Source organism: Chelon labrosus (genome assembly GCF_963514085.1).
Source record: "Chelon labrosus genome assembly, chromosome: 3".
NCBI classification, from domain to species: Eukaryota; Metazoa; Chordata; class Actinopteri; order Mugiliformes; family Mugilidae; genus Chelon; species Chelon labrosus.
This window is the reverse complement of record NC_140339.1, coordinates 8979284-8997791: the sequence shown is the minus strand read 5'-3', so window position 1 is coordinate 8997791 and position 18508 is coordinate 8979284. Positions and strand designations below refer to the sequence as shown.

Genomic DNA, 18508 nt, shown 5'->3' with positions numbered 1-18508 from the left:
GTTGTTTTTCAGGAGCTGGGCTTGGCCCCTTAGTTCCAGTGAAAGGAACATTGAATGCTTCAGGATACCAAAACATTTTGGACAATTCCATGCTCCCAACCTTGTGGGAACAGTTTGGAGCGGGCCCCTTCCTCTTCCAACATGACTGTGCACCAGTGCACAAAGCAAGGTCCATAAAGACGTGGATGACAGAGTCTGGTGTGGATGAACTTGACTGGCCTGCACAGAGTCCTGACCTGAACCCGATAGAACACCTTTGGGATGAATTAGAGCGGAGACTGAGAGCCAGGCCTTCTCGACCAACATCAGTGTGTGACCTCACCAATGCGCTTTTGGAAGAATGGTCAAAAATTCCTATAAACACTCTCCTCAACCTTGTGGACAGTCTTCCCAGAAGAGTTGAAGCTGTAATAGCTGCAAAAGGTGGACCGACATCATATTGAATTCTATGAGTTAGGAATGGGATGGCACTTCAGTTCATAGAATGAGTAAAGGCAGGTGAGCGAATACTTTTGGTAATATAGTGTATATGCAGCCCTCATCTGCTGTCTATAACTATGCATAGAATAGTAAAACACCCAAGCTTGAACTTTAAAATTATTGTTTTGGAAAGATGTGCCGGTCACAGGGTAAACTGTTATGCTAAAATATCCACTCTGAACCATCTGTTGAGTCACAAAAACCTAATTACTAATGTTCTCCATACCCACTTATCCAGACTTGCGTATGAACAGTTATATAAGAAGGAAAAGTAACCTCATTCACTGTCACTTTGGTGGAAAACACCACTAAGAGATATGTTTTCCAGAACCACTGGTGCAGCTCTTCGCATGGTACTCAGCGTGCAGGAATATTACCACGACGACCAAATGGTAAAACCTGAAGGAAATAATAATACGATGCAGCCATGCTCAGTGTGGGCCGAAGGACCATATCCTGTTGTGGTGGGTCTGGGAGAGGCTTGGTGCTGCCAGTTTGACGCTGACCACAACCTCCCACTCCTCACCCATCTGAATCACTGTTTACTTAGACAGGAAGGCCGCCCCCGCTACATCATCGCCTGCTGCTGTTGCTGTTGCTGCTCCATGTCTGTGTGACTCGCTTGCGGCTTCGGTGAGGAGGGGGGGTTAGTGTTTTTCCTGACGGCCAAGTTTCTAAAAGCAGACACAAGTTAAAACCAAATGCTTGGAAGCAACAAGGCCCAGCCTCGGAAACCGCTGCTTCTCTGAGCCGTCTACTTCTGAAGCCTTTCGCGGCCCCGCTTTCTGGAAGAACAGAACTCTATTCGATCAAAGTATAAACTAATTAGGAGCAGATCCCATTATATCAAAGTTTGTTTGTTGTTAAATGAATGATCCATCCACTAGTTACAGGCCAAAGCATCATATTAATAATTTTTGGAGCCTTTCTTTCCATTGGTGAGCATCCAAGAGCCACCAAAAGACTTTCTGGGCCCCTGACTGGAATTTTATATTCTCACATAATAGTAATGATCCATAACTTGAATATTACACCTGCATTAGTTGTTTTTAGGAAAGCCTCCCCTGAGCAGCTCTTATATAAATCATATTCCCAAGCATAACCTTTCCTTCTTTGGTCTCTGCTTTACATTGACCCAGAAAAATGAAGAAAAACTTGTTCGGACCTTTATAAAGTGAACCACTGTAGTTAGACGGACCCAGAAAAATGTCCAGCAAAACCAAAACACTTTCGTCAGTGTGGAATCAGGGTGCCCCTCTCCCCGAGTCCGGACCCCTCCACGGCCGCACTGTGGTGCAGCTTCCGCTCCGAGGAGGACTGGGTGCGGACAGGCCAAGTCATGTTGGTTTTGACTGAGTTTCCTGCTGTAGTAGTGAGTATAAAATTAGAGTTTTATGTGAAATGGAAGGCGTCGGGACAGACGCACGGCTGTGCTGGGACAGAGAGGAATGTAACCTACTTTTCTGTCAACAAACTCCTCTGTTTGTACGGCTGGCACATGATAATACTATATAAAATGTTAAGTGTTTACCAATTCAGAGACAATTGTCAAGGATTGTGTGGGGACAGCTGAGGCGGACATGGAAAACAAATAGGGCAAAAGTCAGTAAACAAAGATGAGTGCTGCTGCTCTCTACTGCTTATCGCTTCATTCACCTTGCATCGAATGTGATACGGAAGGAAGGAATGAAAAAAAAACAGACTAGAACGAAGCTCCTAAAACACTTGTTTACATCTTAAATTGGTGAATACAAGAAAGAGGATGGAGATGTCTTATTAAAACCAAAGATTACACTGAGATGTAATACGGGTGGACCCTCTAATCTGATCAACTGTTCTGGTCGTGGGTTCTTATCAGTAATACATTTGCAGAAACTCAGCTTTCCACAGAGCAGAAGTAGAGACACAGATTGAGGTTCTGTGAAATTAACTGATCTCTGCTGACACCTGGTGGACTGAGATGCTTAAGACACTTCACACACACAAATGGATTGTGCACACGGGACTGAAATGAGGAAGCTCACACTGCGTGACTGAGGTTGTGACTCTTGTGCACACACATTTTACATTATAAATAAAATGTGTGAATATGTGGGACAAGGAGATAGATTAGAAGATGATGTGTTTGGCACCTTGATGAATAAAAGTCAACTTCCTACAAACCAGTTTCTGTTGCTTTTATTACTAACTGTACAAACAGCAGAGTTTCAGGCATAACTAGTGCATAGAAGCTTCTCAAAATGTCTGCCGAACACATTTACAGACGCAGTGTGTATCGAGGGCAACGTTTGGTGCATCTTGTCACCGATTATCATATATTCTCCATATGTTAACTGGACCGCAGATGTTCAGTCAATCAAATTTAGTGCAGAACTATTTAACAACATGCCTGTTTTTATAACATTCAACACTAAACAGGGCACGGCGCCCGGGGACAACATTTAATACTTTACAAAAGACAGCGAACGCAGTGATTCTCCTAAAGTGTCTCGGGAGTAATTTGTTCTGTTCTCAGTGAAGTTGCACAGATTCGTGTGTCATCTGAGGTTGAGAGCGGGTTACCAGCATTTGATGATTTAGTCCATGTCTTTGGTTTGTGGCGATCTTGGCAATATCAGACGGGAACACACATCAGAGGTTTTGCAACTTTTGGCCCATTTACAAAGAATAATATAAACCATCAACCAGCATGTTACGCGAACCATTTTCCAAAGCAAGTTTTAATTCATATTTACTTTCACATAACTCTAGCCTGTTCCAAGCTTATTTCCTAACGCGGTCTGAGTGTGGAGATGGTGGAAAATTAAGAAATGACGACTGTCAAGCTACAGGAGACGAACTCGCGCTCTCAGGTTTAACAAATAAGTTTGAAGTCAATATCAGTCCAACTTTAACGTCATAGTGCGTCCTAAAGCCCATGTGATTGCAGGAACAGTCCTTCAAAACCTTTCAACAGGTCAGCAGTTAACAGGTGGTAAACCTGTACTCGAATACAACACATAAACACTTTTATTGTCTTAACCGTGTGTAAAGCAAACCAATAAAAATCAAAGAATACTGTCAGGCACATCATCATGCAGCAAACATATAAATTAGATGTGATTGATTACATGCCAAAGACCAGTGTGTGTAGGATTTAGGGGTTTTCTATTAGCAGAAATGGAATATGGTATCTATATTTCTGTTTCTTTTAGGGTGTAATCACCTGTAACTCCTTCACATCAACACATGGATTCAAACCGAATACTGTGGCTCTACAAGAGTCCTTTCACAGTTGTTATGCTTCTGTGTCTCCCACCATAAGTTCTCCTACACACTTGGAAGAGGAAGAGTGAGACAATGAGTGCACAGTTGCTGCTAGATGCCACAAAATCCTACAAAATAAGTGGAAACAATGAGCAGGGACTCTGCTCGGCTCCATCCCATCTACCCACCCTCTGCACTCCCATCGTCCGATTCTCTGTTTTGTTTTTGTCATAAAAAAGGTAAAAAATATCTTTAAAAAAATACGTTGCACTTTGGAAAATGGTCAGCAGTAATGAGACACGTGGTTGATATGTAATAAATAGACTAAAACATGCAAAACCGCCTGCAGGGTCCTTTAATACAGCGGTCATTAACAGAGGATCCTACGTCTTTTTAGCGGGTTTGGCTGTAAGCTGCCTTTCTCTCTCGAGCTCCTTCTCGCGTTGCTGCTCCTTCTCCAGCGCCTCCTTCTGCTTTTGCTGCTGCAGCTTCAAAGCTCTTTTCTGAGAGAGAACAGCAGTTTAATGTTAAATCGCATCCTGTCCAATGTGTGACCTTATCTAAGACCAAGAGCACGGCGTCATCTACTGACTGAGGTGAGAAGTGTACCTTTAGTTTTGTCGTCTTTTCGTGGAGCATAATCATCTCTTTCCTTATGTTCACCAGTTTATTGTGGTACATCTTTGCCTCTGTAAACTAACGACAAGACACGGGGTTAGAAATCATTCCTGCTCACTGGAAAAGAGTGTAAACAACAGCAACGTGCGTACAAATGAGATTTTAAAGTCACTCAAAAACATACCAGGGAATTGAGGTCCAGTAAGGCGTTACATTCTCTGAACTTGGTGACTTCTTGGTCCAGTGTGTCTAACAGTATCACCTGATTTTGTCTGGTTGAGACAAAAATGAAGAAAAATATTAAAAAGTTACCTCTGTTTATGGTCTTCAAGTTAAAATTAAACACTAAAACTTTAAACTGGGTAAATAGGTGGAAACATTTGCAAACATCCTGGTTAGAAGTTTATAACACACACCGATCAGGCATAACATTGTGACCACCTTCCTAATATTGTGTAGGTCTCCCCTTGTACCTCCAAATCAGTTGTGACTCATCAGAGAATGGACATGGGCCTTCTGAGGGTGTCCTGAATGCTGTTAGTGGGGGCCTTTGGGTCCTATGGGTTGAGGGGAGGGGCATCATCCCACAGACACCCGATCAACTTGGCATCTAGTATATTTGGAGGTCAAGTCAACACCTTGTGCATGTTTTTTTAAATGTCTTTTTTTTTTAAGTTGTTCCTAAATTGTTTTTGTGTGTGTGTCTGTGTCAGGCTGCATCCTGCTGGGGATGGCTGCTGCCATCAAGGAGTGTCATTGCTATGGGGTGGGGGTGTCTGGTCTGGTCTAGGTGGGTGCTACATGTCTAAGTAACATCCACATGAATACCAGGTTCAAAAGTTTTCCTGCAGAACATTGTATTGTCACAAGATGGTCAATGTTATTTACTTCCCTGTCAGTGGTTTTAATGTTGTGGCGGATCGGTTTAAATTAACATGCATGTGAAGTAGTATAACTGGTTTCATATGTGAATTCCAGGGTGTGAACATTAGCAGACTTAGCACAACCAGCATTAGAAGAAGTGGTCAACCGCATCTATCCAGTTCTGCTTAACGCATCATTACCTGTGCCTCGCCTTTGTTTACTGCAGACTCCTGTCAAGGTACACTTTTCCAGCTCATTAGGTACAGCGCATTCTTATATAACAGTACAGCACTAAATCTTTGCTTCATGAAGGTCAGAGTAATAAACTTCTGTTCTAAATAGCTGATAGCTGTTGGTTCAACTGTGTTTTGATTTTGGAGGCTGTGGTTTGTAGCACCGACGCAAGTTTCTGTTATTTTGAGAACACTATTTTAATCTACGGGCTAGGCTAAATAACAGAAACTCTTTAGTGTTTAATTCAATCCAGTATAACAGCACCATAAACTACATCCTCCATCCTAACTACATTAGTTCCTTACTTTTCCCTGGGAAACACCATATCATCCTCAACATTAAAATGACAACTCAGAAGATAATTTCTGATGAACTTAGAACAGTTACAAAAAAGTGTGAAGTTCAGTTCTTCTTTTGCAAATTAGTCATCTCTTTCAAAGTTTTAAATGTTTTGCTTCTTCACAGTTGAATTAACTCCTGTTGTTGTGGACGGGGTAAACATTTATGCCTGATCAGATCCTGGCACAAATCATCCCGACAACTGCAACCACAAAATCAAACAAACAAAATCAGTTGGAGTTAAACGGGCAAAAAGTTGCCTTGACATGTCATGCGCTGATCTGTCCCTGATCTAACTCAGTGACCTTACACACGTGCAGTTTTCCTGCTTATGCAGACTGAATGAGGCAGTAAAACAGGTGATATAAAACTTGGAGAAAACAGCCGTACCTCTTAAGTGTTGCCAAGAGGGAAAGTAATGAAACACTAAGCACACAATTACTCACGTGAGCTCTTGGAGGGCTCGTTTAGAGTTCTGTAAGTCTGGTAGGTAGTGAGAGAGCAGTCCTTCTGTTAGTTTGTCCACGGCTTTCTTATCCACATACACGTTCTCTACGGGGGCTGGGCTCTTCAGATGTAGTGATTCCTGCTGTGACAACTGGAGATCTGTCAAACATACAAGCAAGAAAAAAATGTTGGAAACATTTCATGATAACTAATTAACATACATTTCGCCTATTTTATCCTGACTCTTGACTCTTGAGATGCAAAACTGCGTCGTTTTGAGTGAACTCTGTGAGGGAAACTCTTAAATGTCCCTTATTATTTTGATATCATATATGAAACCTAATATATGTGGATGCAACATTAGCTTGTATGTAGGGTGGAAGCTTGTGGTATGGTCAGAAGCCCTGCCTTATGATAATCATGTGGTTGCAAGTAATAATAAATAATAATAATAATACATTTTATTTAAAAGCGCTTTTCAAGATACTCAAAGACACTTTACATAAAAAGGACATCAAATTAGCAAAACAATGTGAAATATAACATAAAAACACAATAAACTGAGCTAAACATTAAAAGCAATTTTAAAAAGGTGTGTTTTTGTCAGAGATTTGAAGGTAGGAAGGTCGGTACAGTCGCGGATGTGTTTGGGGAGAGAGTTCCAGAGGGAGGGGGCAGCTGCAGAGAAGGCTCTGTCGCCCCAGGTTCGATGCTTGGTCTTGAGTGGTGGAGTAAGGAGGTTTGCGTCACATGATCGGAGGCTGCGGGATGGATTGTGGCGATGGAGCAGATCAGTGAGATAGGAAGGGGCCTGGTTATGGAGGGCTTTGTGTGTGAGGAGGAGGATTTTGAACTGAATACGCTGTGGAACTGGGAGCCAGTGGAGTTTCTGGAGGACAGGAGTGGATATGAATAATGAATGGATATGTTGTGGTATGCTCCAAGGAACTCACTTTAAGGAGTTCATCCTGAGGGAGTATTTGAAGTACCTCTTCTGTGTATATGTGTTCTGGAAAAAGGTCACTGTATATCACACAATGATGGTTAAAGTGAAGGAGAAGTGTTATGTGTGTCATGAGATGTATGTTGAGATGTTAGTACAATGAGTTGCGTCAAGTCATATATAATCTTATGATGTGACTACAGATATGTAACATTGTTTAGGCTAGTATAAAAGCTGAGGAGAGACTGCCTCTCTTCAGTCATCATCTGTTGCTGATGAGTGGCTCTTGCTTGCAAGCAATACAGGTTTTCTAGAAAATGAATATTGTGTCATAACTTGGTATTTTGACCAACTCTCATCTGCACTAGACAAGCAACTGATTTTCAGTTGCCACGACAACTCGATATGGTCACACTCTTGACATTAACAGGGTCTGGAAGCTGCACTGAAGACGATGTATAGTCCATCTCCTTATTTATTTGTTTTTAAACAAAAAACTCATCTGGGAACGACTGCGTTTTGCAGTGATATTCTGCAATTTACATACAATTCAAAATATTCATATCGCTCCGTAACTTCCTGTCTGTTCACAACAGCTTTGACTGAGCCTCTAATTTTTTATGCGGTATTTATTTTATTAATGACTGTTTCTCTGTTAATTCATTTTTCAGTGTAAGTGCTAAAGGTCAACCTAATTTTAGTAAATGCACTGGACTTTTTTATCAATCAATCAATTTTAAGTGCCATCCCTGTTATTAGCAGACAACCTGCTTTACTACCTGAGCCACAACTATCCTAGCCTAAAGTGAGGGTTAAACATCAGGTAAAACAGGTACAACATAAGGTACATTCTGACTGTACAGTTAAAATATTCTATGTGGCCCCGGGGAGCATCCAAAAGAAAAACAAAGGTTATGTCATCAGTTATCTCAACTTGGATTTAGAGAGTTAATATTTGTGAGTAAGAGCAAAAAAAAGTAAATGTCAGGTTTAGAATCTGTGAGCATTTACAGCGTACAATCATAGATGGTATGGTCTGATGCACCCTGGCGCCATATGTTCCCCAGATAAGTGACGCACCCGCACCCGGCTAATAATGTGATGGAAAAGAAAATGTTTTTCATCAGACCGGGCCTCCTTCTTCCATCCCTCTGTGGTCCAGTCCTGATGGTGCCATGTATATCGTAGGTACTTTCAGTGACGGACAGGGGTCTGCATGGGCACCCTGACAGGTCTGCAGCTACACAGCTGTGATCCACTGTATGTTTTGAATCCTTTCTTTTAGAACCAAAATCTTATATTGGATCCAACCACGCTTGCAAGCGTTCTTTCCTCCACATGCCTCAATGACGCTGTCACAGATTCACCGCTGTACTTTCCTTGGACCACTTTTGATAGAAACTGACCACTCCGGAGCAGGAACAACCCACAAGAGCTGCAGTTTTTGGATATGCTCTGACCCAGTCGTCTAGCCAATCACAATGTGGTGCATGCAAATATAAATTCTGGATTCAACATTCACTCCACCATTCACAAGGCAATGGCTGATCTGTGTATGTCTGGGTCATAATCATCAAACTATGCAAGTTATGCTCATCAAACTTCACCTGCCACATAAAGAGCTGCTCCATCTACTCTATAGAGAAGTTCAGGTTAATCATAAGCACACAAACCTTCACTGTGTGGAAGTTCACTCTGGGACGATGCTCCTTCCTCCTCCATCCCCTCTACCTCCATTTCCAACGACTCTGTTGACCCAGTCTGCTTCTTTTTTTTTTTTTTTTTACCTACAAAGAGGCACCAAAACAATCAGACAGCTTTATCTGACAGTAATGACCAGCTCAACGTCTACCCCTCGGGGTTAAAGCATGTAGTTAGCTTAGAGGAAGTCGAGCTAGCTCAGCTCAGCTCAGCTGCTTCATAATAATGAGTGGAGCATGACACATTAGCGAGCAGTCAACTCAGCTCTGCTCTGCATTCTGTAAATATTCCACCTGAGTCAACATCTTACCTGTTTTACCGTCTATTTAAAAAAGAGCAGTGGCCGGGATGAGTTGACTTATCACGTTGAGGGACGAAGAAGAAGAAGAAGAAGAAGAAAAAACATCGGTCAGATTTGTTGCATTTGTTGCAGCGCCTGACAAGACGTCATGTGACCTCCTGCGTCATCACGTGATTATGTGCAAATGAAACCGAACTTGCTGGCGCTCCGTTACTTCCGCGAGCGAAAAAAAAACAAAAAAAAAAACAGGCAGACTCTGATGTTGACAGCAGTTTTATACCATGACAGTTTTTATTTTGGACGCGAACTAAGTTTGTACCTCCGAAAAGTTCATCTACTGGTAAGTCCGGCTCGTACTTTACTTCCTGACAGACGAACCCACTACAAATGTTATCTTTGAGTCGTCAACTGACATGACAAGATAGCTAACCCTTACTAGCTAGCTTGTTACTGTTTAGCCAAGGCAGTTTTTTAAGAGGACTCTTGAACTCGAGAGTTTATCATCTCATGTAGGAATGTGACTGACTCATGGGCGCATCTTTACCGATAATCATCTAGTTGGAGATGTAAATAGATCCACCGAGTCAGTGTTGTTGAAGCTGCTGAGCTGAGCTGACGTGAAATGATGCTTTCTGTGTTTTTGGTATCAATTTCTTTTAAACTGCTGTCTTCCTCCAGGTGCTGAGCTCGAGAAGAGTATGAAATCCTGCCATCCTGCCTTGCTACAAAAATGTGAATGATTACCTGGGAGGACAGCAACTGACAGACCGAGCTCAACTGGATATACCTTGCCCTCATAAATAGTAAAGATGTCAGGTGGGAACCTCTTCAGCAAGGTGCGGTCTGCCTTGAGGAGAGAGCCGAGAGACTGGGACCTGAGTGACACGGCTCCCTTTGACTTGTCCGACGAGCTGGTGGAGGATGAGACGCCCAAGTTCAACAAGCTGAAGGTCGTGGTCTCCGGGGAGATGTCAGACTACGCTGCCGGAGCGCCGTCCAACGGGGTGGCTGTGAACACGATGGTGGTGGATGATGATGACTCCCTGCTTGACTCATCTTCCAGCCTGGGCAGCCCGGGCTTAAATATGGACCCCTGTGACAGCTGCACCAAGAAGAGGGAGAAGATCAAGCACAGGAGGGTGATGAAGAGGCTGATCATTGCAGCTTTGCTTTATTTTCTATTCATGATAGGTGAAGTTATTGGTAAGTATATGCACGCCAAACCTACCCGATAAACATTTTATTAATGCCTGTCAATCAGGGTTTAGTGATCACTGACTCTAGAAGAGGTAGAGGACAAACTGGAAAACTATTAAAAGACAATTTTCATACACAAACAGAGATAACTTTAAAGAGCAAACCAGGCTCGACGTGAACTTTATGAGGCAAATCTAAACTAAGTCAACATAGAAATGATTCTGTCAACAACTACAGAGCATGTGACTGACTTAATTTTTAAATTATGAATGATTACCTACATTTACGTCATTACTTTCCCATCCTTAATTGCGAAGTACTTTGTGAACATCAGAAGACATTTTACAAAGCCTTTGCATGCAATGGATCTTACTCAGGAAGGACTGCTAAATAGAAATAGTGTGGAGGCCGGTTGACTGGTGAATAAGAAAACAACAGGAACATCAGTTTAAGCCACATGTTTATTTCTTTTCTTGCATCACCAGTCAAAACTAGTCAAGCCAACAGAGACTCTTGTCTACGATCATCATAAAATCTCCACCTTTAACAAAGGGTTGTATAAAGCAGCACATGCTGTACTCATAACTTATCATAGTGTCTTCATCACGTATCTGATGCAGTGTCAAAACAGGATACAAAGTATTTAGACTTCTGTTCGTCTGCATCAGGGCTTTTGTATTTGACATCAAGATTAATGTTGTTCGCAGTTTGTATCAGTCAAGATAAGACTGTAAGCAGCCAGAGGCCCCTATGGCTGAATGTAGTTGTCCAGCATGCATTCATTTAATTTATTACTGATTGATTTGTGCTCTTATTAAAGTTTACTATTCAGTGGATTGTAAATTTTGTGGTGGAAACTTATTATTCCAAGATTTAAAGCCATAGCACAAACATAAATATACTGTCAGCCATTTTACAATGATTACGTTTACATGTGCTGGAGTCATTAAACATGAATGGCTAGTTTTTGATGATTGAGTGTTCATCACGTTACTGGATGTCATTCTCCTAGGTCTGTTTTTAGAAAACATTTATTTATAAAATGAAACACACTTGTGTCTATGATCTCACCATGAATTCTTCCCATTATCTTTTGCTTTCAGGTGGTTATGTGTCAAACAGTTTAGCCATTATGACCGATGCTGTGCACATGTTAGCCGACGTCGTGGGTATTTTGTTTTCTCTGCTGGCCCTCTGGCTCTCCACCAAGCCGCCCAGCAAGAGATTCACTTTTGGGCTGCATCGCCTCGGTGAGATTGGGAGACGACTTCACACTTCTTTGTTGCGCTTCCTCTTTCTGTCCACTTCTGTTGTGTGTGACGTGAACGGATGCATGCGGTTCACTTTCAGAAAAGAAAGCGTTTGTTCAGCAGTGCTTGAAACAGATAAGACTCTGGATATTATTACTCTGATGGTTGACATTTCTGCCAGAAACTGATAGATCTTACTTTTACCGTACGCATTACAAATGTTCACCAGTTCTTGACAGTACACTCAAAAATACCACCAGTCCTGATTTTTGTATTAGGCGTAACACACAATTGTCAGTCGTCTACAAACACTCATGGAGATCAGCACCAATTTCCTCAACTCAGACACAGACACAGATTTTTTTTGTTTTTGTCATAAGGTTTTTAAATATCTTTGTTTAGTTTGTGTTGTTGCTAAGGGACTCCTAACACCAACATTTACTCCACTTACTCCGCTTAGATTCATTTCCTGTTTTCTTGGCCTTCTGATTGGTCTGCTGACCACCAACCTGGGCTCCCCTAAGCCTTGTCAAGTCCCTGCTTCCTATGTTACTGTTGCTGGGCTTCAATAACATTTGGATACAGAGGAGGAAATAACTGTAAATAAAAACTGTGAAAGTAAATCTTCCAGTGTCTGCTAACATTAGTTGTCTCACCTCCACATTACCTCTAGACAGGTTAGCAGACAGTTTTTCTGTGAGACCACTCCCCCTTTGGGTCCTGAAAAAGCATTGGAGCCAGCTGATCGAACAGAAGGACAACAAAGGGGTCAACTGCAAACCTGTAGGGAATGTGAACTTTTGAAGTAGACATTTAATTAAATAAGAAACACTTCAAAATATCAGTTTCAATCATAATTTCTGTGCTCTGCTGCGTCTTTTATTTTTATTTTTTTAATATCCCCATGTTCCTCCGTGGTTACACATCCTATAAAACATGCAAATTTTTCCTGTCTGATTCGGCGGGGGGAGGGGGATTAAAAACAAACAATTGTAAGGAGAACTATAATGACAGGGGAAAATAAAAGAGGAACAGTTTCTCTGTGAATTACCACAGGCTGTTAAATACTATTGTCAGCTTTCTGTAAACTGTGCATTACAAACGGCAAACTCCACGTTTCACAGAGACGTCTTCATCTACATATTTCTTGTGGCTGAAAGACTTGACAGTAATTATTACAGTTGCTCCTATAGGATTATTTGAAATGGTAGATCATTTCTAATATATATATATATACACATAAGTATATGAAGCATTTGTTTTTTTCCCCCTCTATCATAATCTATCTTCCACAACAATTTGTTTTTTCTCAACGTCTTCCATTTGTATTGTTGTGAACACGCTTTGTATGTACAACTGATTGTGATTTCTGGTATAGAGGTGGTGTCTGCGGTCGCAAGTGTGGTGCTCATCTACATTCTGACGGCTGCACTCCTCTATGAGGCGATTCAGAGGACGATGCACCAAGACTTTGACATTGATGGAGATGTCATGCTCATTACGGCAGCTGTGGGGGTGGCTGTTAATCTCATGTAAGTGAAACCTCTCTATTTAGAGAAACGCTTTTTTCACAAAACAAGAACCGAAGCTATCAGCAAAAACTGAACAGTTCTGTCCAAAGTACTGTATAAACTGAACTTCATAGCTTCTAAGTCAAACATAATGTCTTTTGTTTAGAGTATATGTAAAGGTGATGCTTGAAATAACCCTGTCTTTGCCTTTTCTTGTGATTTTTAGAATGGGTTTCCTGTTAAACCAAGGCGGGCACCTCCACTCACACGGCCACGGTCACTCACACGGCCACGGTCACTCTCACGGCTCCGCAGCTTCCACAAACTCGGAGGTCACAGGTCAGCAGCAGAAGCCACACGGCAGCCTCGCTGTAAGAGCCGCCTTCATCCACGCTTTGGGGGATCTCCTGCAGAGTGTCGGGGTGCTCATAGCTGCCTACGTTGTCCGGTTCAAGGTATCCTGCTGTTTTTAAAGAATTCTTTGCTATAAACGTAAACAACGCTTTAAATGCCCTTGGGATAGCAATGTAAGAGTAGTTTTACTTATTGAAAACGTGTTACTTTAGACAGTGTGAGCTGTTAAATTATATTTGCTTGCTCAGGACAACATTATATAAATATTGACTTAACTGTCATTATTGTCTAACCGTTAAACTTTGCTGTTTGGAAAGAATTTAATGTCAAACAAAACTATTATGGCTGCTTCCACAAATGGTAAACACTTGAGCTTTACCAAAAATACCTTCTGGAAGTAGTGGCATTGAGCAGTCTTTCCTTCCATTCATTCCAGTAATGCATTGCTGACCTCAGATGGAATTTATGGTAATTATATGGTTTATCATGTGCATGAAATGTTCGACATTCAAGAGGTAACGTGACCGGTAAGTCAAGAGAATACCGCAGCTAAGTGTTTGCATCTAAACAGTTTAGCAAGTTATCGAGCAGGTGACATAATATAGAGGATGAAACATTTTTTTCATACATTAAATTCTGCAGAAGCCAGCAAAAACCTGAGGGCACAAATTATAACTGTTAGCTGTAATTTGAAGCCCTCGTGTCAGGTTTTGCATTGTAAGAAATGTAATAAAAACTTTAAATGCAGCAGCTCTGATGAAACTCTCTGTCTTCACAGCCGGAGTTGAAGTTAGCAGACCCCATCTGTACCTACATCTTCTCTGTGCTGGTTCTCTGCACCACATTCCGCATCATTCGAGACACAGCAGTTATTTTGCTGGAGGGTAAGTTTCGGCTTTTGGTCCAGAGTCCCATCAGTCTACGTTTTAGTGTTTCGAGTGTGGTGTGGATGCTTATCATGTGTTTTATTTCTTTTTCTATCATTCTGTATCAGGTGTTCCCAGACACCTGGACATTACTCAAATAAAAGAGGAACTCTTAAAGTTGGAGGATGTCCAATCAGTGGATGAGCTGAACGTCTGGGCGCTGACAGGGGATAAGACTGCAGCACTGGTGCATCTCCAGCTCAGTAAGTGGCTTTCATGTTCCTGAAAAGTATTAAAGTTAGCGACTTTGCCAAATTGTGATGAGTCTACCACTGGCTCAGACCATCTCCTAAACCTGCAGCTTTCGTGGAAAAGGGGACGGGTTCATTGCTCGCTGATGCATGTGAGCACAGTGTGACCTCCAGTAGATAAGAAGTATAAAACAGATCTACACTGTGTATTCTTGGCTCATTTGTTACTCTCGATGCTTTGTTTGTGCTGTGAGCCGATATGCGCAAGCTTGCTTCCACCACAGTAGCAAATACTGGCCTGTGTGCTCTAGTCCAACAGACGAGCTACTGCAGCGTAACCTGCTGAAAAAGTTCATGCTGATTTTGATAGATAGGTGGCAGAACACGCAGGGCGTGCATGTTGACCCCTGTCCACTTCTCAAAGCGCCTGCAGTGGGCATGTGAGCAGAGCTGGACTACTAAGCAATGAGAGAGGAAGGAGGCCTGGTCTGATGAATCATATATTCTTTTACATCAAGGGGATAGCCGGGTACTTGCCTCACCAGGATGCAAGGAACGCCCCCACAGCCAGCAATGGCAACAGGATGTTCCTTGCATCCTGTGCTTGTTCCGCAACAGTGTTCGGGTTGTGGTACTTATCTAAGCATCCACATAAATGTCAGGACCCAGGTTTTGCAGAAGAACATTATGTTAATGTTTTAATCTTCTGGCTGATCAGTGTATGTACATCTGAAGTGCTTTGTTTTAGAACTTATTCAGAACAACTAAAGCCATTAAATTGATTAATTAAATCTACTGGTCAGATATATTTGGCTTTTCCTTTGTATCAAATTGTTTTCTCAAGGTTGAATACTAAAGCGCGTCCCTGAGCTTTCCACACATTCTCACAGGAAATTTTCGCCATTGTAGCAGCTTATCCGCTTCTTGGCTCAGCCTCTTGGATTTAGATTGTTTCCAGCGTTGATCTGGCAGCGTGCTAAATGTCAGGGACCTGCCGGATCAGAGATGTTTATGTAAAGCATTCATCCATCTGTGTCACGGCCTCCTCTGGAATTTGTTTGTGTTCAGCTTTGATCTTTGCCTCGGCAATGCTGCCACCATGAGGCGTCACAGTGGGGATGATGTCCGGTGGACGATGTGCCGACACTTGTTGTTAGAGGACGTCTGAAAAGTTCAAACCAGAGAATGTTTTTCCCTTTTATCTGAAGAACGTAGCGTGCCAGTTCTCCTCCTATCTCTCGCAACAGAGAAGATTTGGATATTGTTTGAATTCAGGCTGTTCACAAAATGTAAATGTTTAAACGTCTCTTTGAACCAGCTTTTTTCATTGCACATGTTTGTCCTTGCTCTTTGCTTCTGATCCTCTTACGATGGTTTATGGTTCAAATCCATATTTGTAGTTTGCAAGATTCTCCACAGGAGGGAGCTGTTGACTCATTGACTTTTTTTTATTGGCATTTAAAGATAAATTTTGCACTCTTTGAGATCTATTACTGTGCTATTTATGGATTTTATTCCTTCACAATGCATTGCACTCGGAAAATGGAGAGGCCATTAACAAAGTATTTTGATGCTTTGTGAAGTTTTTTATTAGTTGCCTGTGATATTCAGGTAAGCAACATATAAAAGTGGACATTCTCCGTAACCGCCACCATTTGATGCTATTTAAACATAGGTCATTTAACTGATTAATTACGCCTGTGTTTCTCCTGGTATGGCGGCTTAAAATGTCTCGTGAGATTATTTACAAATTCATTTCTGTGTTCACAGGGCCATCTAGTGCTAACAACTGGGAGGACGTCCAGGCGAAGGCCCGCCACCTGCTGCTCCACACCTACGGCCTCACCAAGTGCACAGTGCAGATCCAGACACACAGGCAGAGGGTGGTACGCACTTGCGCAAACTGCCAGCAGCCCAGTGCCTAGAGAGACACTCACGCTCACACTGACTTCCACAGTTCATTTCATGGGGCCACACAGCAGAGAGTACAATACACAGAGGGACCTGCATGTCACGCTGCTGCTGCAGCTCAGTGCCACAGCAGGAGGCACCGCAGAGGGCCGTAAGTGGAAAACGAGTGGTGCCAAATGACAGTCAGTGAGGTAACAACAGATGCACGTTTCTAATTAAAGGAGCACTACAGCCTCCAGGGGACTGATGCCCTTGTGCTTGCAAAGCTTTTGGAGTAAAAGCTGAATGCTGCAACGGAGAAGAATGAAAGAAAAAAAAATAAAATACTTGCCCTTAATTCACCATTAAAGCCTACTCCAACAGGTGACCTTTCTTTTATATTTTACGGTTTGATTTATCACGTCTGATGTCGTCAGATTTTACTTTATGTTACAATGTGTGAGACCTGTACGCTTCGATTTTATTATTTTACAGAGGATGTCAGCAAATGAAAAGGTACCTCATGATGTTTCATAATAACTGTGATCACACAGTGACGTATAAGCTGCTCATGAGCCGCACTCATGAGGCACAAACCCTTTATCGTTGCATTTCTTTAGCAGACATTACCTCATCAGGTGCACCTAATCATTAATGCATAGGTATGTAAGGCAGATTTAAAAAAAGGAAAACACGACATTAGATCTTCTTAAACTCGTAAAGTTGTCTCTAGCGACTGTACTGACCAACACATTTAACAATAACTTGACGTTTTTGACACTGATGTTTTATCCTAGCTTGTCACTTAATTAAATGTGGTGACCAGGCAACTGACAATCAAAGTGTGACTGCCTTTGAATGAGGATAATCGCAGCCGAGTTTCATCCTACTCATACACACATACACGCACACACATATCCTCAACTGACAGTGGTATTGCAGACTGGACTGAGACGTCCTCAGTATTTCACATTTGCAGTGTTTTCGATGGTGGACAAGCGGTTTGACATTTTGCCAACTCATGGTGTTTCTCGTGTTTTCTTTGTCAAGTGTTAAGAGGCTGTCGGGGAGTTTATGGGTAATCCTTACTATGCCTCTGATATTAATAATCAAAGAAAATCAGGAACTGTATCACTGTTTTTGTTTGTAATAAATTCTTTAAACCTTTTATTGTCTCTGTCGTTTTTCGTTGTATCTGGACAAATTGAGTAATTATGTTTATTCATTAATGAATAAATACTTATCATGCATACTACTTGATATTTATGCAAGAAATATATAAAATAACTGAATCTGAAACTTTTTAGATCTAGCTAAATGCCTTATATACACTGATCAGGCATAACATTATGACCACCTTTCTAATACTGTGTAGGTCTCCCTTGTGCCTCCAAAACAGTTGAGACGCATCAGAGAACGGACATGGGCCTTCTGAGGGTGTCCTGTGGTGTCTGGTAACAGAATGTAGTTAGTGGGGGCCTTTGAGGGGAGGGGCCTCTGTGGATCATCCCACAGATACTTGATCAGTTTGGGATCTAGTGAATTTGGAGGCCAGGTCAACACCTTGTGTTGTTCTTCATGTTTTTTTTTTTTTGAGTTGTTCCTAAACCGTTTTTGTGTCTGTGTCAGGCTGCATCCTGCTGTGTCAGGCTGCTGCCATCAAGGAGTGTCATTGCTATGGGGTGGGGGTGCCTGGTCTGGTCTAGGTGGGTGCTACATGTCTAAGTAACATCCACACGAATGAATGCCAGGTTCAAAAGTTTCCTAGGAGAACATTGTATTGACCCCTGCCTCTCGCCCGATGACAGCTGGGATAGGCTCCAGCAGACCCCCGCGACCCTTAACAGGAATAAGCGGGTACAGAAGATGAATGAATGAATGAATGAATGAATGAACATTGTATTGTCACAAGATGCTCAATGTTGTTTACTTCTCCTGCCCGATCAATGTATGCGTCTACTGTCACTTTTCAACACTAGGTGGTGCACTTCCATAAAAAACAGAATGAATGAAGCA

At 42.0% G+C, this 18508-nt stretch overlaps 2 protein-coding genes across 2 annotated transcripts; one reads left to right on the top strand and one right to left on the bottom strand.

The window, feature by feature from the left end:
- Positions 1-2267: 2267 nt before the first annotated feature.
- On the bottom strand, positions 2268-9303 carry bloc1s6 (biogenesis of lysosomal organelles complex-1, subunit 6, pallidin). Its single transcript, XM_084541209.1, has 6 exons — positions 9183-9303; positions 8845-8958; positions 6228-6387; positions 4529-4616; positions 4336-4422; positions 2268-4229 (listed from the first exon to the last, which is right to left on the bottom strand). Exons 2-6 carry the CDS (start codon positions 8906-8908, stop codon positions 4110-4112), a joined length of 519 nt encoding a protein of 172 aa, XP_084397335.1. The 5' UTR covers positions 8909-8958; positions 9183-9303; the 3' UTR covers positions 2268-4109.
- Positions 9304-9369: 66 nt separating this feature from the next.
- Positions 9370-17654, top strand: slc30a4 (solute carrier family 30 member 4). The gene is made up of 8 exons (XM_084541208.1): positions 9370-9513; positions 9852-10376; positions 11474-11620; positions 12999-13152; positions 13358-13586; positions 14264-14369; positions 14480-14614; positions 16373-17654. The coding sequence occupies exons 2-8, from the start codon at positions 9983-9985 to the stop codon at positions 16525-16527; spliced, it is 1320 nt and encodes a 439-aa protein (XP_084397334.1). The 5' UTR covers positions 9370-9513; positions 9852-9982; the 3' UTR covers positions 16528-17654.
- Positions 17655-18508: the final 854 nt, after the last annotated feature.

Bases quoted from the DNA above. Each gene is read 5' to 3' on its own strand.
- bloc1s6 (XM_084541209.1), bottom strand. From the start codon at position 8,908: ATGGAGGTAGAGGGGATGGAGGAGGAAGGAGCATCGTCCCAGAGTGAA. The intron at 6,388-8,844 runs GTTTGTGTGCTT...TATGTTTGACAG, and splicing joins TGAACTTCCACACAGTGAAG to ATCTCCAGTTGTCACAGCAG. The intron at 4,423-4,528 runs GTATGTTTTTGA...TCTTGTCGTTAG, and splicing joins TACTGGACCTCAATTCCCTG to TTTACAGAGGCAAAGATGTA.
- slc30a4 (XM_084541208.1), top strand. From the start codon at position 9,983: ATGTCAGGTGGGAACCTCTTCAGCAAGGTGCGGTCTGCCTTGAGGAGA. The intron at 13,153-13,357 runs GTAAGTGAAACC...TGTGATTTTTAG, and splicing joins GGGGTGGCTGTTAATCTCAT to AATGGGTTTCCTGTTAAACC. The intron at 14,370-14,479 runs GTAAGTTTCGGC...ATTCTGTATCAG, and splicing joins AGCAGTTATTTTGCTGGAGG to GTGTTCCCAGACACCTGGAC.